At 41.3% G+C, this 23,539-nt stretch overlaps 1 protein-coding gene across 4 annotated transcripts in view; it reads left to right on the plus strand.

The window, feature by feature from the left end:
* Positions 1-23,539, plus strand: part of RNFT2 (ring finger protein, transmembrane 2) — a 79,808-nt gene that overhangs the window by 28,578 nt on the left and 27,691 nt on the right. For 3 of the 4 annotated variants that reach the window (XM_051972866.1, XM_051972868.1, XM_051972867.1), the window contains one exon: positions 292-445. In XM_051972866.1, coding sequence (XP_051828826.1) covers positions 292-445 — 154 coding nt within the window. Of the gene's footprint in view, positions 1-291; positions 446-11,252; positions 12,220-23,539 lie in introns of those variants that run through there. The other variant, XM_051972869.1, reaches the window with a different exon arrangement.

Below are 23,539 nucleotides of genomic sequence, written 5' to 3' on the forward strand. Positions count from 1 at the left end.
CTCGGCTCCAGGTTGCTTCTCCCAAACCTCATGACAAGAGCACAAACCTTTCCCCATCCTCTTTATGGTTTCTGGGCATTCTTCAGTTTGCCATTTCCTTCTGAAGCTCTGGTGTCCAGACCAGAACATAGCACTCGGCAGATGTGGCCCAGCCTGGGCAGAATGTGAGGGGACCATCATTGCCCTCTGCCTGGTCTGGCTGCCTTGGCCCTGGGGGAGGGGAGGGGAGAGGCCCTCATGGAGTTTGACCTTTAACACTGAGCTGATGCATAAACTATCTCTTCACTCCAGCCTCATCTTCCTGAAACCCAACCTGGACAGCCTGGATTTCTTTGACCTACTATGGATCGTGGGAATTGCTGACTTCATGCTCAAATACATCACCATCGCACTCAAGTGTCTCATCGTGGCCCTGCCCAAGATCATTCTGGCCGTCAAGTCCAAGGTAAGGAGCTGCTGCCGCGGCCTGACATGAAGCACTCTGGACTTTGGGATGAGGGGTCTAAAACTGGAAGGGGAGGATGGGGCAGCAGCCGTGTTCATAACCACTGTGGAGGGCAATTAGCACGACACATAAAGCCCCTTACTCTTCTTTCCTGATGTCTGTAAACTGCCTATTGTCATGGAATTATGAGATGTCAGTCTTCAGAAGGACTTTAGAACAGGGGATGTCAGAGCTGGGAGGAGCTTAGAACAAGGGATGTCAGAGCTGGGAGGTGCCTTAGAACAGGGGATGTCAGGGCTGGGAGAGAGCTTAGAGCAAGGGATGTCAGAGCTGGGAGGAGCTTAGAACAAGGGATGTCAGAGCTGGGAAGTGCCTTAGAACAAGGGATGTCAGAGCTGGGAGGTGCCTTAGAACAGGGAATGTTAGAATTGGGAGGGGCTTTAGAACAGGGGATGTCAAAACTGAGAGAATCTTAGAACAGGGAATGTCAGGGCTTGGAGGGGTCTTAGAACAGAGAATGTCAGAGTTGGGAGGAACCTTAAAACAGGAAATGGCAGAGCTAGAAAAGATCTTAGAAGAAAGATTGTTAGGACATAAACACAGACTATCAAATCTGAAAAGGAAGATCATTTGATCCAATCTACACGAGCAAATAAGTCCAGAGAGTCACTGGTACCATTTCACCTTACTTATTGCTTTTCCCAATACCTTAGTGTGGCAGAGATGGAGTGGGTGGCAAAGTCACATATTTTATCCCTCCCCAAAAGAAAGATCACAAGGCAATGGTGGGAGATCTGCATTTTGGATCTGGGATATGGGTTCAAATCCCAGCTCTGACCCTAACCATAGGACCTGAGGGACATTGCTTCAGCTTCTGGCCTCTGTTTCTAGCTAGATGACCTCAGAGGAAATTGGCAGCTATGATCACTGGGCCAATATCAATGATAATTTCCCATGGAAAACAAGAGAAGGACCATGAAACCATTGAAGGGCAAAAACCGGTCCGGTCTTTAAAAAGGAAAAAGAACACAGCTTGCAAACTGTAAACCAGTAAAATTGGCTTTTATTTCTGGTAAAAATCTTAGAAGTTCTCATTAAAGAATTGGTTAATGGACATCTAGAAAGGAAAACAATGAGTAGAGTTCATCAGAACAGCTCATTCCAGGCTCCCCTCAACAGGATGAGGGGAATGCTGTGGATACAGATAATCTCAGTTTTAGCAAAGCTTTAGATAAATATTTCATGCCCCTCTGGTGGAAAGAATGGAGAAATGTAGCCTAGATGATGTGCACTTAGAGAGAGAAAGAACTAATTGGGTGGCTGGACTCAAAGCATAGTTTTAAAGGGTAAATGGCTTGAGGTCTCCAGTGGAGTGCCCCAGGAATCTCTGCTCGGGGCTGGGCCACTAACCTTTTTTATTGATGTCTTGGATAAAGGCACAGGGGGTAAGCTCATCAAATTTGCGGTTAGAAGAGCTAGCTAATGCACTGAAAGAGCCTTAGGCCCCCCAACTCTCTTTCTCGGCAGTCTGGAGTAGAGGTCAGAAAACTACAACCAGTGGGCCAGATCCTGTCCACAGACCTCGGAGCTAAACATTTTTATGTTTTTAAATGCAATAAAACTTTATTTAAAAATTTAAAACCCTTCTTAACCTTTCTCAGATTTTTTTTTTTACATTTTTAAATACAATAAATTTTCTTTTTCGGTTGTTTTAGTCATATCTCTCAACCCCATGTGTGGTTTTCTTGGCAGAGATATTGGAGGGTTTGCCATTTCCTTCCCCAGCTCATTTTACAGATGAGGAAACTGAGGCAAGCAGGGTTAAGGGACTTGTCCAGGGTCACATAGCTGGTGTGTGTTTGGAGTCAGATTTGAGCTCAGGAAGATGAGTTTTCTTGATTCCAGACTGGTACTCTGCTAGACTATCTAGATGTCTCCAAATGCAATAAATAACAATAACCAAGGTTTCTTAAACTTTTTACCACTTCTGATCTCTTTTCACCTGATAAATTTTTACATGACCTTGGGTATATAGGTATGAAAAATAGGTATGTAAATCATTCACTGATAATAAATCATAATTTCATCTCCACATTCAATTACAGGACCCCATGTAGGTTTGCAAACCCCATTTTAAGAAGTTGGGGGTCTAGGTGGAACTAGGTGGCACAGTGGATAGAACACCAGCCCTGAAGTCAGAAGAACCTGAGTTCAAATCTGGTCTCAGACACTTAATACTGTCTAGCTATGTGACCCTGGGCTAGTCACTTAACTCCAATTGCCTCAGCAAAAAAAGAAGAAGAAGAAGTGGGGTCATTTCAACAAGATAGTGGCACACAGTGTGATTTACATAGGACCCCACCTCCCTCTAGGGATGACCTTGAGTGTCAAGTTCTGAATGAAATTAGTACCAGGAAAGAGTCTCAAATAAATTATAAGTAGGGAAACCCCAAAAGTGGAACTTAAAGTCAGAGACAGAGAGTGACATCAATTCCTTCTCACTTTCTAATTGTCTCCCACCACCTCCAACTCATTCCCCATCATCCTACAGGTACCCTTCCCTCCTCCTGTATCTCCCCAATTTCTCTTTTTTCTTCTTTCTTCTTCTTCTTCTTTCTTCTTAATCTCTTATGTCACCAACTGTCTCAGCAGCTATGTGACTTTTTCCTCAGGGGGACTCAGTTTCCTTATGTGTTCTGTGATTCCATGTCTTCAGAGAGCTCTGTGAGTCAGCCACAGAATGAGAGAAAGAAGCTAATTCAGGGGCAGAGAGTCAAGAACTGAAGATGATTTCTTGGGATACCTCACCTGCTAAGACCTGTCTCACCTCTTAGCACCAGAGAGGGGCACCCTTCTGAGAGTGATCATAATGGATCATTGCATTTCAAAAGGCAGTAGTCAAGAAAGGACTTGGAAAACCACAACGTATTGTAGAAATGAGCATACAAACAGTAACCAAAGAGACAATTCTATTATGATAGCTATAATTAAAATGATCGCTTTTGTTAATAAGAACAAAGAGGAGTTAGACCCTTGTGGGGATCAGATGAAAAGCAGGATCCTTTACTTCCTGTCCCTGCAGCATCCCTAGGATGTTTTCAGGGTGTCCACAGAGCAAGAGCTTATATTCCCATCCTTATATTCTCTACAAAAAGCAGTATCTTGTCCTCCTATGAAATAGAACATTTACATTAAAGAATAAGAGGAGACTGACTTGTCCACAGACCTGTTCTATTATTTGCAATTCAACAACAACAAATAACAATATATATATATATAATATATATATATATATATATATATATATACATATATATATATTTAAAATAACAATAATTACACTTATATAGTGCTTACTAAGTGACAGGCACTGTGCTAAGTGCATAATAAATATTATTTCATTTGATGTTCACAATGACCCTGAGATGTAGGTGCTGTTATGATCCCCATTTTACAAATGAAGAAATGGAAGCAAAGAGAAATCAAGTGACTTGCTTAGGGTCACACTATTAGTAAGTGTTTGAAGCTGAATTTGAATGCAGGTTTTCCTGACTCTAGGCCCATCTAAATAGAAAAGAAAAAAAGATAATGATAATGATAAAGAAGAAAAATAGAAGGAGAAAGAAGAGGGGAAAGAAGAGGAGGAGGAAGAAGAAGAGAGAAAGAAGAGGAAAAAGAGGAGCAGGAGGAAGAAGAGAAGGAGAAAGAGGAGGAGGGGAAGGAGAGGAAGAAAGAAAAAAGAGGAGGAGGAAGGGGGAGGAGGAAGAGAAAGAGGAGGGGGAGAAGAAGAAGAAGAAAAAGAAGATGATGATGATGATGCAAAGGACAGGGATAAGGGATAGACCTGTGATTTCTTTGGAACAGCGAACACCTAGGTGAAGAGACCATTCTTTCAATGAGGGTTGGAGTATTTTCTGCAATTTCAAGTCTGAAAGGTTAGGTTCCCATACTAAGGATGGTTCAGAGGCAGCATGTGAAGTCAGGTCTTCCTCACTTTGAGGCTGGCTCTCTCTCCTCTGCTTTTCATTTAATAATAAAAACAATAGTTGTAATTACTTCTGAGCTTATATAACCACCGGAGTTTCTCCCCTAAAAAACCTTCTTCCCTTGGCTTCATGGTCTGGAGCCTGGCATCTGGGGTCCAGGCTGCCCTAAGAACAGCTGGTAAGGTGTGACTCCAGCCTAGGGACACAGCAGCTCCTGCTAGTCCAGGATCACCCTGGTGGTTTCCTGGGAGCCGTCTTCCATGACGAGCAGCAGCTTGTAGCTGCTGTGGCCACCAGCTGTTCAGGTCAAGATGGACTGGTGCCTGCTGGGTATCTGGGTCCCAGCTGCCTGGGGGCTCTTGGAACATCCTGTCTTCTTTCAACCAGTCCCATCTCCCTATGCCCTGGGGGAACCTTGGGAAGCACAGTGCCTGATACATTGGAAGGAAACAAGGAAGGAAGGAAGGAAGGAAGGAAGGAAGGAAGGAAGGAAGGAAGGAAGGAAGGAAGAAGACACATCACAGACCTCATCCAGCTCTCTCCAAGACAATTGTTCAGCCTTGCGCATCCCTTTACCTGAACTTTCATTATTCTGTGGAGATCTTGTCAGTACTTTGAAACTAGAGGATGTGGGTAGGCTCGCCCTGGAGAGAGAGACATCGATATGTTTTGCTCTAGCATTGAATGCTCTAGGCGTTGGCTTAAAGATGAGATGAGAATGACAGGTTTCCTAGGTGACGGCTGCCAATGACCCATTATGGACCAAATCAATAGCGGGAGCTTCATAAATAATCATTGATTAATTGGTGATTGTTAATTATGGCTGGAACCAGAGTTCAGCCCAAGAACTTCCTGACCCCATTTAGTCAAGGCTCAGAACAGATGGGAAAGAAGGGTAGGAGCCGAACAACAGCTCCGGGCCCCTGGGTGCTGGGGAGTCCAGCCAAGCCCCAACTTCAGGAGGTGGGCGTTCAGACGTCTGCCACGCTCGTCTGTGGAAACAGGGCCATGTGGCCAGGGAAGAGACATCGTTCTCAGGAAACATAAGATTTCCTTATCACTTTCCTCACTTTTCGAAAATGCCTTTGCACTGGCTGCTCTGGGGTGTGAAACCCCCTCCACCGTGGGAGGAGGCAGCCTGCTGTAGCAGCTGACTCGCTGCTCCCCTTTCTCATCCTGCCCTCATCCAACCTCTGTGAATCTTTGGGCCCATGCTGGCAGGCAGTTCACTCCTTGTCTCTGTCTGTTCAGAGAAGCCTAGTTCTAGAATGCAGAGCTATCCCAGAAGCCTTCTAGTCTAGTCCTCTTAGTGTTGTTCTTTTTTAAAAGTCATATCTGATTCTCTGTGACCCATTTGGGGTTTTCTTAGAGATACTGGAATGGTTTGCCATTTCCTTCTATAGCTCATTTTACAGATAAAGAAACTGAGGCAAAGAGTTAAGTGGCTTTTTCATGACTCCATTTGGTGTTTTCTTGGCAGATACTAGAGGGGCCCTCCATTTCCTCCTCCGATTCATTTTACAGAGGAGGCAACTGAGACAAATAGGGTTAAATGATTTCTTCATGACTCCATTTGGGGTTTTCTTAGCAGAGATACTGGAGTGTTTTGCCATTTTGCCATCTCCAGCACACTTTACAGTTGAGGAAAGTGGGGCAAACAGGATAAAATGATTTCTTCATGATCCTACTTAGGGTTTTCTTGGCAAAGATAAAAGTTTGCCATTTCCTCTCTAGCTCATTTTATAGATGAAAAAAATCGAGGCCAGGTAGATGAAGTGAGGTCTCCAATGGGATCATAACTTCTTCCTTCACCACACATGTCTCTCCTGTGTCCTGTTTCATTTCTGGATATTCAGTGTCCATATTGGTGTCTTGTACATAATGGACCCTTGATGAATTATCATGAATTGGTGCTTTTGAATTGACTCATGGACTTAGTGAAAGGACTTTTTATCAGATCCATCACCCTTAGATTACATATGAGGAAAGCGATTCTAAGAGATATAACTGTCCCAGATCAGAGGTAGCCAATCACTGAGACCAGATCTGAACTCAAATTGGCTGACTTCAAATCCAACATTCTGTTTTCTTCCTCTCTTCCTGTGATTATCAATACATCCTTTTTCCTTACTAGATTTCAGTTTTCTTTATCTGTAAAATGGGGGGATTCCAGAGAAAGCTGGTGGGCTACAGGTATGACATGAGACATACACTATCAGATGTAGCCATTATATTTGTCTAGTCTAATTCTACTTTGATGCAAAAGAGGTGGGTTGTTTTTTTTTTTTTTTTAAGAGAGGGACTATTCATTTAAATGAATAAAAGTTTTTAAATAAAACATAACAAGAAGGTTGGGTTGGGTAGTCTGGATGGATCCTTTCTGAGGAAATGGCAAATGAGTCAAGTCTTAACAAGAGCTAGATCACTTCCTCTTCCAACAGGACATAGCTGATGATTGGCCGAGGCTGGATTTGATGATGGAATGAGGGAGGGGGGATGGAGTTCTCCGTTCCCTTGCGGCCAGCGGAGGTGTTCACGACAGTTATTAATGTAACCCTGGCAACTGTCCAACTCCTCTTTATTATTATTATTATTTTATTCTGAGAGATTAATGTGCTAGGTCATAGTAGGATCCAGCCTGTAAAAGTGATGTGAATAGTCTTTCCAAGATAAATTGCGGCCCTGGAAAAAGTTCACAGCCTTTCCTTGCTTGTCTGAGTGCTATCCCCATGCTCATTAATCCTTGTCTGGGGAGAAGAAAGGGGCTAAATCTTTATTTGCCGCTTCAGTGGGAGGTTGGTATAGAACCACATCTGTCAAGGGCCCGTAATGGCTCACAGAGCAGATGCTTCATCCCTGGTACCTTTCTCTATCTGCTGAGAGTTCAGGAAATTTATTATTATTTTTTTAATTTAAAGTGCTTTTGATATTTGGGTTTGGTTGACAGCCCCACGGTCCCTTGACGGGAGAGACTAGGTCAGCCACCTTGTCTGGGGACTCTGGGGAATCTCTTCATTTTCTCGATTCTATTCATGTCTCTTCCCCAATGTCATCTTCCTCTACTTCCCAAGCTCCTCTGTGAGATTACTGACCCCCAAGCCACCCTACTGTATCTGCAGCTGAGAATGGACAAGAGCCCTTTAGCACTATCGGTAGCTAGCCAAGAAGTGATGGGAGTCTAAAGCTGGTCATTCTTCTTCATCATCAAGAAGAAAGCATCAACCAGTCCTGGTTTAGTCACTTGAATTGCTGAATGAACTTGTACAAATTATTTTCGTTCTCTGACCTTTGCTCATTTGCAAACCCACTGGATTAGGTTAGATACTTTTTAAAGATCCTCCAACCATGGGCATTCTGTGTTCTAGGGTTCCTTTGGGTTCCAGATTTCTGTGTTCTAAGATTCTTCTCAGCTCCCCTCTCTAGATCTCAGTTTCCTCATCTGTAAAGTGAACCGTCTAACCCAGATAAACCAAATCTCCAGGACTGAAAGAACTAGCCAATGTGCTTGCTAATTGCTGGTGCGATCACTGCTCTCAGTGATAGTTAAAAGACCATAAAGGATGCAAGAGATGCTCATTGAAGATCAGAAGAGGGCCACATCTCATTTTCTTTTCTTTTTTTTTTTCATGCTTGCTTTTTATTTTCAAAATACATGTAAAGATAGTTTTCTTTTTTCTTTTCTTTTTTTCTTTTATTTATTTTTTTTTCAAAGATAGTTTTCAACATTCACCCTTGCAAATGTTCCAAGTTTCCCTTTCCCTTACCCCATTCCCCATGACTCCTTTAAATAAAAGGGGAGGGGGAGAACTGTTTTTCTACATTATTGTGAGTATCTTTGACTTAAATTTTTTGGGGAAATTCTCAAACACATTATTAAATAGATTGTTAACAAAAACCTAGAAATTCTTTTCTAGGTATGATTCCATTGAGCCAGCTTGTGTCACAAGCTCCGGGCTAACTCCCAACCCCCACTCACTTTGGCTGATTGGATCCCCAGTGGGTGACTGGGCCAATCTCCCTCCAGGACTCAAGGGGTAACTCTTAAATTGATGGAAGGGGGATTTCTAGTACTAACGATCACCAGCCCCCACTGGTTATGTCCCATATTGATTATTAATTTATATCAGCTAGACAGACAGACTTAATTAGCATTTATGTTGGACTGTCAGATGATGTCCTGATCAGAACACATCTAAAGTGGTGTGTTCAGGCATTTTAGTTTAGAAGGGGCAGCTAAGGACCACAGTAGATAAAATTCTACATCTGGAATCTGGAAGACCCCTCTTCCTGAGTTTAAATCCAACTTTAGATACTTACTAGCTGAGTGACCCTGGGCAAGTCCCTTCACCCTACTTGCCTCAGTTTCCTCATCTGTAAAATAAGCAGGAGAAGGAAATGACATAATGTCTATACTTGGGATTTTTTTTTTTTTGGCCAAGATATTCGAGTGGTTTGCCATTTCCTTCTCCAATACAAGGATTGACAAAACACAGGTTAAGTCACTTGCCCAGGGTCACACAGCTGGTAAGTGCCTGAGGTAGATTTGAATCCAGTGCTGTATCCACTCAACCTATCCCAGAGTGAAATGGGCAACCATCCATTGAAAATCTTTAGGGATGATTACTTAAGTGTGTTGTAGTGTGTGTGTGTGTGTGTGTGTGTGTGTGTGTGTGTGTGTGTGTGTGTATGTGTGTGTGTGTGTGTTTGTGTAGGGGGTGGTTCTCATATATTATTAAACCAAGGCAGTCAGTGAAAGTTCCCCCTTCCAAATCTCCAATTCTGGGACACTGTGCAGAGACAGAAGAGAGAAGCCCAGCCCCTCACCCCACCATCGTCCGCTCTGGTCAGCTATTCCTAGAACATTATATTCATTCCTAGCTACTACCTTTTGAGAAGACCATTGATCACAAGCTAGAAATTGCCTTAAAAAGTGCTACCAGGTGGGCCACAACATAGCATTTCCATTCTTTCTGTTATTGTCTGTTTGCATTTTTGTTTTCCTTCTCAGGTTATTTTTACCTTCTTTCTAAATCCGATTTTTCTTGTGCAACAAGATAACTGCATAAATATATACATATACATATATTGAATTTAACATTTTTAACATGAATGGGACTACCTGCCATCTAGGGGAGGGGGTGGAAGGAGGGAAAAAGTTAAAACAGAAGCTTTCGCAAGGGTCAATGATGAAAAATTACCCATGCATATATCTTGTAAATAAAAAGCTATATAAAAAAAAAGTGCTACCAGAATAGTAAAGTACCTCAAAATGGCGCTACATATTGTAAGGTGACAAGCATTTATTGAGCACTGACTGTGTGCCTAGCTCTGTGCTCAGAGCTGAGAATGCAAATTCAAAAAAAAAAAGTAGGAAGTGTTTAGCCTGAGTGAAAGAAGGTTTTATGGAGCACAATAGTTGTTTTCAAACATTTGTAGAGTTGTCCTGTGGAGGACTGATTAGATTTTTTCAGTGTAGCTCCAAAGAGCAAAACCAAAAACAAAAGGTGAAAGTTATAAAGAGGGAAAGTTAGACTTAATGTTGGGCCAAACTTCCCAATAATGGGAGCTGCCACTCCCGGGAACGGCCATCTTGGGAGCCAGTGGGTTTCCTTGCTCCCTGGAGCTCTTGAGGCAGAAGGTAAATGACCACTTAGGGAATATTCTAGTTGGGGTTTTTGTTCAGGTATGAATCTTATTGGAGAGTTTGAGGGCACCTTGAATTTGTGTTTCTCTGACACTCCATGATCTGTAAGGTTCTTTCCTACTCTTAAATGCTATACCGTTTAGATCAAATGTAAGCTGCTTGAGGGCAGGATCTATTACATTTTTATCTTTTGATTCCCAAGGCCCAGAGCAGTGATTAGCAACTGGTACATGTCTCTTTAATGCTTCTACATGAATACATGAAGTCTAAGTGATTTATTGGGGCAGCCGGGTGGTACAGTGAATAGAGCACCAGGTCTGACCTCCAACATTTAGCACCCATGTGATCCTGGGCAAGTCATTTCATTATGTTTGCCTCCGTTTCCTTATCTGTAAAATGACTTGGAAAAGAAAATGGCAAATTATTCTGCAAAGAAAACCCTAAATGGGATCACAAAGAGTCCGATGTGACTGAATTGGCTGAACAACATATATTCCCCATAAAATGGGGTCTGTCTTTGCATTTCTTTGTATCCCCAGAACTTAGCACAATACCTGGCGCTTTAAAGCACTTGGAGGCAGTTGGGTAGCACAGTGAATAAAGCACTGGGCTTTAAACCAAGAGGACTTGAGTTCAAACACAGCCTCAAGCTTTTACTAATTGTGTGATCTGGGGCTGTGAGGGCTGTGATGACCATTTCTCTAAAACAGATTAATTTATTCTCAGCTACAAAAAAGTTATCTTAGTTTCCATTTGTAAAATGAGAATATTAGATTAGTTGAATCTTTATCTCTAACATTCGCTAAGCCTCTCCCATCCCAGCTCTGACATTCCCTGTTCTAAGGCCTCTCATTCCCCTGACATTCCCTATTCTAAGGCCCATCCCAATTCTGACATCCCCCCTTTTGCCCTACCACTCTGTCATGCAGAGGCTCTCTGACCTCATTAACCCATGATCTCTTCAGTCATACAAAGGCCCGTGGCCACTCACACTCCCTCTTGGAGCTGTTGAGAGAATTCCCTTGGCCCCATGGTCCCTTGGAGTTTTCAGATTCCTCGGTTCCTATATTCCCTTTCCCTAGCGTCCCTTGTCCCCCGCCTCTCGAGGGCCGAGCCATCTCTGTCCCCAGAGCTCAGCCATCTCTATTTTTTTCCTTTGTTTTGTTTTTTTCTGCAGTCTGTTCCCCAGGAGCCCATTGGAGCCCATAAGATGAGGCCGAGGGGAACACAGGAGGCGGGGGCCACAGGGACACCGACGGGGACAGGGAAGGCACCCGGGACTTTCAGGATCCCAGCCTCTCCTCCTTCGGCTCTCTCCTTATTTATTTTCCCAGGACTCCACACCCCCCAAGCTGTTGTTCCTCCCCCAGTGAAAATGAAAAACTGCCTTCGCTACACGGCTGACAATGGAGGGCTCTCCCCACCACATGGCTCCCACGGTTTAATTTACCGTAATTCATTTTATATTGAACTAAATGATATTGTTTGTTTTTAATGGCCAGAATTCAGCATGGAGGAGTGGCAGCCAGGACTCCTTCTGGGGAAATTAGGAAGACAGCTGCTATTTAAACTCTTCCCCCCTCTCCTGAGCCCCTGCTTTGTTGGGCCAGGGAGGAGGGCTTTCAGGTTGAAAGATGATCCACACTGGAAGGGTCTCAGATGCTCATTTTCTTCCCATGAACTGCTGAACCAAAGCCCTCCACTTATCCTTCCCACAATCCACCACTAGAGTCAATGACTTCTAGAGAAGTCCTTGCTAGATATTACTTGTCTTCCTTGTAGAGCTCTATGATTCTGGCTAAGTATAATGACTAGATTTGAAGTCAGACAAGGTCTGAGTTCAAGTTCTTCCTTGGGACTTGAGTTCAAGTCCCTCCTTCTAAAGTTTTTACTTCCTCTCTGAGACTGTTTCCTTAGGTACAAAATGAAAGGATGGCCTCTGAGCCCTCAAACCAGTTATTATCCTATGACTGATATATGACAGGATATATTATCCTGTGCCTGTTATCATCCTATGACTGAGATCCTGGTCTGTGGGGTCAACCCCTTCTCCTCTCTTGTGTTCACTTTCTATTATACTTTTCACTATAAAATAAGTTAGACCAAGCAGGGTCCAACCCTGGAGTCAGGACATCACAAGTTCAAATCCCAAACATTGTAACTTGTAACAATAATATATAAACAATATTATGTATAATTGTTTACAAATTTTGTATATAAAAATGTTGCAAATATAAATATAATAATACTGTAGCAATAACGATTTTATAACAAATATAACAATATTAGAATAACAAATGCAATATATGATAATTGTTTATATATTAAGCTTATATTATGTTATATATATCCTTATAATATATAATATATAAATACAGCCATATATTTATATATAATATATGTAAACTTAAATCATATATTAATGTTTATATATGTTTACATTTTTCAAAAAACTTTGCATCTATTGTGTCATTTGATTCTCACAAGTCAAGTCAGGAAGTACTTATTAAGAGCCTACAATGGTCCAGGCACTGTGCTAAGCACTTGGGGCTATAAAGAAAGGCAAAAATAGACCCTGCCCTCAAAGAGTTTATAATCTAATGGGGGAGTCACCATGCAAAGGAGAGATACACATTATTATTCCCATTTTACAGATGATGGAACTGAGGTCAAAGTAGTCAGCTAAGGTCACAAAATTAGCAAGTAACCAATTCAGGATTCAATCTTAGCTCTTCTGGACTCCAAGTCCAAAGCTCTGTCTACTCCACTGCCTCTGATGTTACTAACTACAAAAAACATATTAAATCATTTTATCTCTTTGGACTTTAATTTCCTCAACTATAAAATGAGCTAATAATAGCACCTGGGTCACAGGGGAGTGATGAGGTTCTTCAGCTAATATGGAAAAGGCATAAAAAATAAAAATAAAAAAAGACATAAAAAATTAAGGCTTAAATGTGCTGATATGCCAATTAATAAGCATTTCATAAGTATCTACTGTATACCAAGCACTTTGGTAAGCACAAATATAAAAATAAAATAGCCTTGTCCTCAGGAGGCTTACATTTTATCATATACATACATACACACACACACACACACACACACACACACACACACATATACAGAAACAGAGAAATAACTTACGCTAGTCCTGGTTGAGTGACTTTGGGACATTTCCCTCCCTCTAATCTTTCCATGTTCCTCATGACCTCTCTAAGATTGTAAGCTATAGATACTCTGAAATAGATACTTGTTAAATACTGGTTATTGATGGGTTTGTCCTGGCATTTTGGGAACTGGCTGGACCAATACACCTTCCCTTCTGAGAGCGAAGGTTTGATGCTCCACATTAAGGGCCAGAAGCCTGGCCTCTAAGATCCTTTCTGGAACCCTAAGTCTTTCTGTAAGACTTTTCATCATACCCAACCTTGTCCACAGCCTCTCAGAACTAGAATTCACATTGGGAGCCATACAGATCAACCCTGCCCCCTTATCTTTACAGAGAAGGGAACTGAGGCCCATGGGCATAAAGTGACCCAAAGCCACCTTCCTTTTCCGATTGCCCACACAGTCTTCTTCAGTTATCGCTTACTACCTCACTTTCCCAATCCACATTATGGGCATATCATAGCAGCTGGTGTTGGGAGGCATCAAGGGAATTAATTAGTTGGATAAGTGGTGATTATATTGCTCTTCTCCAGTTAGCTGATTATTAGGAAAGTGAGCATATTCCCCAAGGTAGCTACTAGGTGTCCACTTCCCCTTATCCCTTCTGGATAGAGGGCACAGGCCTTTCTTTAGCTGGTGTTCCTCCTGCCCGGTAGCCAAATGCTGTAAAATATAGATATTGTGTCATTCTTGTCCACTGACAAGCATGAGTTAAGTCCAGCCTATTCATTCTATCAGTCAGTCGACTTTATCAGATTTATTAACCCAAATTAATCAGATTTATTTAAGTAGATTTAAATGATTAGACCAATTTAATTTTTAATTGAACTCAATCAAATTCATTAACACTCTGCTATTTGACAGGTACTAGGACTACAGAGGCAAAAAACAAATAGTCCTTGACCTCAAAGAGTTTATATTCTGGTTGAGGGAAAATAAAATATAAATTTATGAATGCACATTAAATAAATACTAGGTAGTTTGGGGAGGAAGGACTGTTGGGTAGTTAGCAGTGCACAGTGGATAGAATGCTGGACTTGGATTCAGTCTATACCTGAGTTTAAATGTGACCTCAAACATTTACTAGCTGTATGACTCTGGGAAAGTCACTTAATTTCCCTCAACCTCAGTTTCCTCATTTGTAAAATGAGAACAGCGATAACCCTCTACCTCACAAGAGATTGATGAGATAATATATATAAAAGGTTTGATCAACTTTAGAGTGCTGTGTAATGTGTGATGATGGTGGGGGTAGGATATGGTATTCAAACTGAGGCTTAAAGGAAGAGAAGGATTATGTAGGGCAAAAATGAGCAAGAAATGAACTCTAGCTATGGGGAACAGACTGTACAAAGGCATAAAGTTGGGAGAAAGGAGTGGCATCTGGGACATACAGCAAGAAAGCCACTGGACCACACAGGAGCAGAAGGGAATAATATCCAATAATATCTATCATACTGGGAAAGGATAGACAATAAAACACAACTAACATATAAAAGGGTTAGAAAAGTTGGAAGAGATTTAAAGGTCAAACTGAGGAGAAGACCAACATGATTAGACCTTTGATTTAAGAAAATCACTTTGATAACTGACTGAAGGATGGATTTAGAATTGTTATTCTGCCATGTGTAAGTCTTTGTGACCCCATTTGGGCTTTCCTTGGCAGAGGTACTGCAGTGGTTTGTCCTTTCCTTCTCCAGCTCTTTTACAGATGAGGAAACTGAGGCAAACATAGTAAAAATGACTTGCTGAGCGTCACACAGCTAGTAAGTGTCTGAGGCCAGGTTTGAACTCAGAAAGGAGTTTTCCCGATTCTAGGCACATCATATTGTGCACTATGGCGCCACCTAGCTGCCCTAGAATTGGGGTAGATAGAGATTTGAAACGGAAATGAATTAGGAAACTTGCTTTAATCATCTAAGTGAATGATAATGATAAGGGCCGAGGACTAAAATGTTAGCTGGGTGAGGAAAGGGAAGTAGAAATGTATGAAAGGTTCCAGAGAGGGACAAACAGCAAGATTTGGCAGCTGATTGAGAGAGAGACTAAGGGGGACATCAAACGGAGCCTGAGAGACCAGGAGCATGGGGCTACCCTTGATAGTAACAGAGAAATTTAGAAAAGGAGGGGTTCAAGGGGAAGGATAATTAATTCTATTTGAGACTCATTGAGTGTGACATGCCTCTGTGACATCTGGCTTGAAATGTCCAATGGGCAATTAGCGATATGAGACTGAAGTTCAGGGGAGAAACGGAGATCTGAGAGTCATCTACATAGATGATAATTAGGTCCATGAGAGTTGATGACATCACTGAGTGAGATTGAACATACAAGAGCACAGGCCATGGTGCCGTAGGTAGCCTTATTCTATGGCTAATGAATCAGCCAAGGAGATGGAGAAGCCAAGTAGTTTCATTGAAATTCAGAAGGAAGAGACTATCAGGAAGAGAGGATAATCAATAGTGTGATATATCTCAGGGAGGTCAAAACTTGGGAAGATTGAGAAAAGACCAAAAGATTTGGTAATTAAGTCTTTATTAAATGACTGAACATATATAAACCATATCAGGTGCCTATCATCCTGGGAGGGGGGGGAGGAAGGGAGAAAAATGGAAATCAAAAATCTTATAAAAGTGTTGAAAATTAAAAATATATATAATTAAGAAGAAAATGCAATAAAATTAAATTTTTAAAAAAGATAAGTAACTTTGTAGGAAACAGTGTCAGTGGAGTGATAAGGCCAGAAGCCAAATTGCAGAAAGTCAGGAAGAGAATGAGAAGGAAGGGAGTGACTATCAATGGAGTTTGGTTCTGAATGGGAAGAGAAATATAAGGATAGTAGGGTCAAGTATGTTATCCAAACTCAACTGGGCTCTCACTGCGGCAAGACAATTCTTGACCCCTTTCTCATGTTCTATCCCCATAAAGGGTGATTTTAGACTTTCTCTTCTCTCCTCAAACCTCCTACACCTCCAGTTGAGGACCTCACCCCTTAATATGATGAGAAAAATGGAGGCCATTTACTATAAGCTCCCTCTTCTTTTAGTCTCTTCATCTTAGAATCCCTTGACACCTCTCACTACTATCTCCTTCACTCAAGTTTCTGATTTAAAAAAAAAAAAGATCTTCTCTTCACCAAAGTCTACCCTTTCCTACCTCTTTTATGTTTCCTTCTGTTTTCTCAAACAGATTGTCCTCTCAATCATCTCCTACTCCCACCTCTCTGTCTCTCTCTCTGTCTGTCTCTGTGTGTCTCTCTGACTGTCTCTGTTTCTCTCTCTCTCTCTCTCTCCTTTTATGTTTGAACGTCTCTGCTTCTGCGTATCCTTCTCCTGTCTCTTCTTTCTTTCTTCCCTTCCTCCCCACTTCCTCCCTTTCAGATTTCTTCTGGGCTGCTTAAACATATGCCCAAGTTTCTCCTATCCTTAAAGCAAACCCCAAACTTGACCCTATCCTTATATTTCTCTTCCCATTCAGAACCAAACTCCATTGATACTCACTCCCTTCCTTCTCATTCTCTTCCTGACCTTCTGCAATTTGGCTTCTAGCCTTATCACTCCACTGACACTGTTTCCTACAAAGTTACTTATAATCTTTTCTTGGAGCTGGTTATTTCAGTTACTCCAGTCAAAATTTCTTCCTTCTTTGCCCTAATCCCCATATATAGTTCCTTATATATTGTATGCTCTAAGATTCATGCTGGGACTCTCACTGTCTGTTTAGCTCCCTTGTCATTAATGAGGAAAATGAGGCTCACAGAGGGACGCCTCTAGTCACGCACAGGTAGAGTGGGCTCTCAGGACAGTGAAAGATATCCAGAGTTTGAAGTCAGAGACCTGGAATTGAACATAATGCCTCTGGGACTTCAGACAATTGGCCCTCAGTCCTTTCTTTTCTAAAATGAGGGGACTAGACTAACTAGACGGCTCCAAAAGCCCCTTTCAGCTCTAGTTCTTAGATATTCTCTATATCCAGTTCCTTTGACCCTTTGGCCAGTGCCTTGTTTCTTTATCTGTTCACTATGCCTCCATCTGATTTCATTATTTATCAAGCTGCCTCTCTGGGTACTTGGTGATTTGGCCAGGCTGTACCAGCCGAGCTAGAGAAGCCAGCAGCAGTACTGCGCTGGTAGTAGGGGTACATGGGGGGATTCTAGCCCTGCCTCGGAATGGAATGGCAGGGGACGGGCGCTTAGCCTCTTCAGAGAGAATTGGATCCCAGGCCATTTAGAGCTTAACCGTCAACACCTTATAATTACCCTCTCCCTAAGTCCCAGGGACACAGAGATCTGTTTGTCTCAACCACACCATGTACCAAAGGCTGTTGCTGGAGCACGTGGGTGCGCCCTGTTAATTTTGACGGTGAGTTTTAAATAAACAGGGCCTGAGCCAATGAGGATGATAGAGCGACAGCTCTGGCTTCCACCTGATAGGCTGTTTGGAGTAGGCTGACTTCTCATCTCTGCCATGCTATTCCCATGGGTACAAGGAGCCTCGAACTCAGCCCTGGGGACCATCTGCCAGCCTGCTCTGGCAAAACCCAACCCCAGAAACAGATCCAAAACTTGAAGCCCTTTAAAGAGAACTCTTATTTCTACAATTTTCTTTTCTGCACAAGCTTGAGGGGGGAGGAATGCAAGGGTTTGGATCCCCATTTTGCAGAGAAGGAAACTGAGTCTAGGGGAAGATGTTGAAGGGTTACAGAATTATTTAGGCTTTGAAGATTTCTTGAAGACCATTCACTCCAGGAGTTCTTAGCCTGGGGTCTATAAGTAGATTTCAGAGAGTCTGTGAACTTGAGTGTAAAGAAAAAAGTTGCATCTTTAGTTTTATTTTTATTAAACTCCAAGCAAAACTCCATTATTTAAAAATATTATTTGAAAAGAAATCCATAGGTTTCACCAGACTAGCACAGAGATCCAGGACACCAAAAAGATGATGAATGTTCCAGAATCCTCATTTTACAGGAGGGAAAACTGAGGCCTGCAGAGATGAAGTCATAGAGGTAGTAAGTAATAAGGCTAGTCTTTTGACTGCAACTCCAGTTCAAGCATCAATCAACCAACAAACATTTGTGAAGTGTTTATTATGTGCCTTTACCGAGAGCAGAAAGACAAGAGACAGAGAAAGAAGGAAAGAAAGAAAGAAGGAAGGGAGGAAGGAAGGAAGGAAGGAAGGAGAAATGGAAGGAAAGAAAATGGAAGAAAAGAAGAATGGAAAGAAGGAAGGAAGGAAAGAAGGGAAAGAGGGAGGGAAGCATGGAAGCAGAGAAGAAGGAAGGGAGGAAGAAAAGGAAGAAAAGAAGGAAAATGGAAGGAAGAAAAGGAAGGAAGGAGGAAGGAAAGGAGGGAGAGAGGAAAGAGGAAGAAAGGAAAAAGGTCAAAATGAAGGGAGGGAGGAGGAAGGAAAGAAATGAAAGAGGAAGGCAGAGAAGGAAGGAAAGAGGGAGGGAGAAAATGAAGAAAGAAGGGAGATTTAAAAAAAGAGGAAGAAAGGGAGGGGAAATGAAGGAAGAGCAGGGAGAAGGAAGGAGGGTGGGGGAAGAAATGAAGGAAGGCTAAAGAGAAAGGAGTAAATTAAAAGGGAGGGAAACAATTAAGGGAGTATTAATTAAGCACCTACTATGTGCCAGGTACTTTGCTAAGTGCCTTACAGACATTATCTCATTTGATCCTCATAACAACCCTGGGAGGGAGAAGCTATTATTGTTGCCATTTTACAGCTGAGGAAACTGAAGTAAGCAAAGAAGATCAGATTTGCTCAGAGAGTAACACAGCTAATAAACGACTGAAGCTGGATTTAAATTCAGGTCTTCCTGACTCCAGGCTCTATCCCCTGTACTACCAGCTTTCTCTGTCACTGTAGCAACACCCTTTCCTCTTCAAGATTAACCCGGTGTTTATTTTAATCCAGGTTCATGATTTGTAATCCAGCATGATTTGTCCAAGATCCTGAAAATTTCTAGTGCTAGTGGAGAAACTGAGGTTCAGAAAGGACAAAATTAGAATTAGAGAACCAATATTTATTAAGGACCTACTATATGCCAGGCTCTGTGATTAGTGCTCGGGAAACAAAGAAAGGCAAAATAAAATAAATCCTGCCTTCAAAGGCTCCCAATCTAATCAGAAGAAGATATGCAAACAACTATGAAGAAATAAGATTCAGACAAGATAAATTGGAGAGCCTTAGTGCCTCAGGGAAGGCACTAAGATGAAGGACTGGGAAAGGCTTATTTTTATTTTTATTTATTTATTTAAAACTTAAATATAAATAAGAAAAAGAAAAAAATACATCACCATGTTGACAACAGAATTGAGAGATTTAGAATACAAAGCCATCAATTTCTATTTCAAGATAGCCCATATAATAAATACTACACCTTGTGTTCAGAACTGTATATCTTTCCTTTGCTTCCTTATAGGTTTTCTTCTCTTCTCTGCTGTGCACTTTTTACTTTATCCTCTATCCCCTTCCCTAAGAAGACTATATTTAAGCATGGATATATTTATACTCACAATGTGTGTATGTATGTATACATACATACAACATACATATATACATAGATATCTTTATTTTTATTATTATAGCTTTTTATTTACAAAGCATATGCATGGGTAATGTTTTAACATTGACCCTTGTAAACCTTCTATTCCAAATTTTCCCCTCCTTCCCCCCATCCCCTTCCCTAGATGGCAGGTAGCCCCATACATGTTAAATATGTTAAAATATATATTAAATCCAATATATGATATACATAGGTATCTATAATCACATACATATATACACATCCATTCATATGCAGCTATGAAAGACCATACTATATTTGTTTGTCCTCTGTTTTGCTAAAGTAAGCACCATCTTCCTTCAAAAATCCAAGTCTTTCCATATCTTTCCTAAATCCACCAACTTATCATGTCACATCACAACAATCTTCCAATATTAGACTGTCTAGTTATTTTAAATAATCTAAAACAATATTGAGTAATATGGTTGAGTAATGTAGTTTCCCTAATTTTTTTGTTCATTTTTGATTGAATCTATTTTAACTTGAACTTTGTCTGAATAGAAAAGGCTTTTTAGCTGAGACTTTAAGGAAGCCAGAAAGAACACAAAACAGAACTGAGGAGGGAGAGTGTTCCAGGCATGGAGGACAGAAGGGAAATGCCTGCAGATGGAGTGTTCTAGGAACAGCTAGGAGGCTAGTGTTATTGAATCAGAGTAGTGTCCATGTTTCTTTCTTTTTTCTCAATAGTATTTTTTTTCAAATACATGTAAAGATAGTTTTCAACATTCATTTTTGTAAGACTTTGTACTACAAATTTTTCTTCCTCTTTCCCTTATTTCTCCCTTGCTCAAGAGAATAAGCAATCTGATATAGATTAAACGTGCTTTCTTTTTTTTTTTTTTTGGCTGAGGCAATTGGAATTAAGCTATTTGTCCAGGGGATTATATATCTGAGGTCACTTTTGAACTCAGGTCCTCCTGACTTCAGGAATTGGTGCTCTATCCACTGCACCACCTAGCTGCCCCATGTGCAATCTTTTAAAACATATATTTGTCATATTGTACAAGGAAAATAAGACCAAAAGAGAAAAGAAAACACAAGAAAGAAAAACAAACAAAAAAGTAAGAATACTATGCTTTGATCTACATTCAGTCTCCATAGATTCTCTCTGGATGTGGATAGCATTTTCCATCCCAAGTATATTAGAATTGTCTTGGATCACCACGTCGCTGAGAAGAGCTAAGTCCATCACAGTTAATCATCACATAATTTTGCTTTTCCTATATACAATGTTTTCTAGGATCCATTCACTTCACTCAGTATCAGTTCATGTAAATTTTTTCTGGGTTTTTTGGAAATCAGCCTGTTCAGCATTACTTATAAAATAGTAATATTCTGTTACATTCATATAACTTATTCAGCTATTTCCCATCTAATGGCAATCCACTCAATTTCCATTGACATTCATTTTGAGTTCCAGTTTTTTTCTCCCTCCCTTCCTTATCTTCTCCCCCAAAACAGCAAGGAATCTGATATAGGTTATACATGTACAGTACAAGAGGAGTGTCTAGGAGGAAGATGTAAGAAGTTAGGAAGTATAGAAAGGAACCAATTTTTGAAAGGTTTTGAAGACTGAACAAGAGGATTCTATATTTGGTCTTGAAGGTAAATAGGGAGCCACTTCAGTTTATAGAATAGGGGCTTGGGTGACGTGATTAAACTTAATTTTTAGGAAAATTCCATTTATGACTGAATGGAGTGTGATGACCATGTTAGCACCCTGGATACCTTAAAATCAGCTGGAGTCAGGATAAGCAAAAGTCCTTGGTCTTTAGTCTTGCTCTTTAAAGGTAGCATTGAATTGGATGGATGCAAAATCTCCATGACCTCCTTCTTCCTCATCTACCACCAAAGTGACCCTGGCTAATCTTACTCCACCCCCTAGTCCCTTCTACAATTCTCTGTATACACCAATTATCGAGCCAGCACAGGATAGTGGGAAAGGCCATTTTCCAAGTATATGCTTATAGAGTGTTGTGCAATCGGTAATTAGCCTTAAGTGCTTGGTTGTCCTGATCTCAGTGCATGAACTCAAGAGTTTCAGCTCTCTACAATGGAAGATGGATGGAAGTGGGGAGAAACCTGAACCAACAGCTAGTACAGCAATCTAAGTAGGAGGTGATGAAATATGCACCAAGGTGAGGTGGGGAGGCAGTCAGGAATTGTTACAAATGTCAAATCAACAGGTCTTGGCAACAGCTTGGGTATAGAGGTGAGAGAGATCAAGGCTGACACTACAGACCTAGGAGAGTGGGAGAATGAAGGTACTCTCAATAGTAAAGAAGAAGTTAGGAGAAGGGGAAGCTTTAGGAAGAAAGATAATGAGTTCTGTTTTGGACATAGGGAGTTTAAAATGTCTATTGACCATCTATTTGGAGATGCCTAAAAGACTTGGAGGTGGAGGCAGAGCCAAAATGGTGGCGAATAGACCCATCTTTATCTGAGCTCCTCCCAGTCTCCCTCAGATCAACACCAGATCAAGTCTCTGAACTGGTTTTGGAGTGACAGAGCCCACAAACAATTGGGGTGAAACCAGTTTCCAGAAGAAGATACTTTGGAAGAGTTTCAAAAAAAAAAGGTCTGTTTCAATCGGGCAGGGGGAGAGGCTGTCGCAGGGAGCCCAGGGCAGGGAATCAGGATTTTGTGATGTCCCATACTGGAGAGTCTACTAGGGGGCTCTTGGGCTACTCTGTCCTACAGGCTGGTGTTCTGATGGATTGGCTATTAGACATTCAAGATAGGTGCAGGCCGCAGGTGGTGAGCCTCTGAACTCCCCCCAAAAATGTGGAACCTGGTTACACCTACCCAGCACCAGAAGTCAATTAGCAGCACCGCCCCCAGGCAACCTAAAGCATCTGTCACTCCTTTGCCTTAAGAGCAGACCTCAACCTTTAAAAAAAAAAGTGAGCAAAAAAGCAAAAAGAACACTGACCATAGGTAGCTTTTTTGGAGAAGAGAAGAACAGACTTCAAACCCTAAGGATCCTAAAGGTAAATCTGTAGTGTTCTGGTTGGTTTTCTGGAGGTCTTAGGACCAGCCTTCATTTCAGTTGAATAATCACCATAAGAATAGCCAGGTGATAAAGTCCAAATGTCTTTATGATCTCTTTCAGTCTGTCTCCTTGCCTGGGGCCCGGAGCTAGCTTTCTTGAGGTCCTCCAGAATGTGTCTTGATTTCGTGGGGGAGGCAGGAGGACCACCATGATAGTTTCTGCCTTGAAGTCTGTCTCCGTCCGAGACAGCCTCCATTCCACTCAGCTCCAGCCTCCAGCCACCACAAAAGTGAGAGATGAAATGAATCTCTCTAGCTGAGTTTATGCCAGCTTATATGCAGTATACTAAGTATAAGCCAGTCATTATATTGCTAGGAAACATTATGTTATAAGATTAAATCAACCATACTGAATTAGTGAACTATTAATCACCATGCTAAATTAAATAACCATTGTCTTATCAATTCCACTGAGTTAGCACTTGTAAGAATCCTTGTTTCAGAGTTCTGGCCCATAATACAAATCATCTCCAGATATGAGTTGGTCTCCATTTCACAAGGCTGTCTTGGAAGAATTCAAAAAAGATCTTAAAAGAGAGTTAGAAGAAAATCGGGGAAAGGAAATGAGAACTTGGCAAGAGAGTTTGAAAAAGGAAAAACAAATTATCTGAAGAAAGAGTAGAGATGCAAGATTAGAATTCAGTAAAGATCAGGCTGGATAAGTAGATTTGAGAATCA

Source organism: Antechinus flavipes, chromosome 1 (assembly GCF_016432865.1).
Source record: "Antechinus flavipes isolate AdamAnt ecotype Samford, QLD, Australia chromosome 1, AdamAnt_v2, whole genome shotgun sequence".
Classification (NCBI taxonomy): Eukaryota; Metazoa; Chordata; class Mammalia; order Dasyuromorphia; family Dasyuridae; genus Antechinus; species Antechinus flavipes.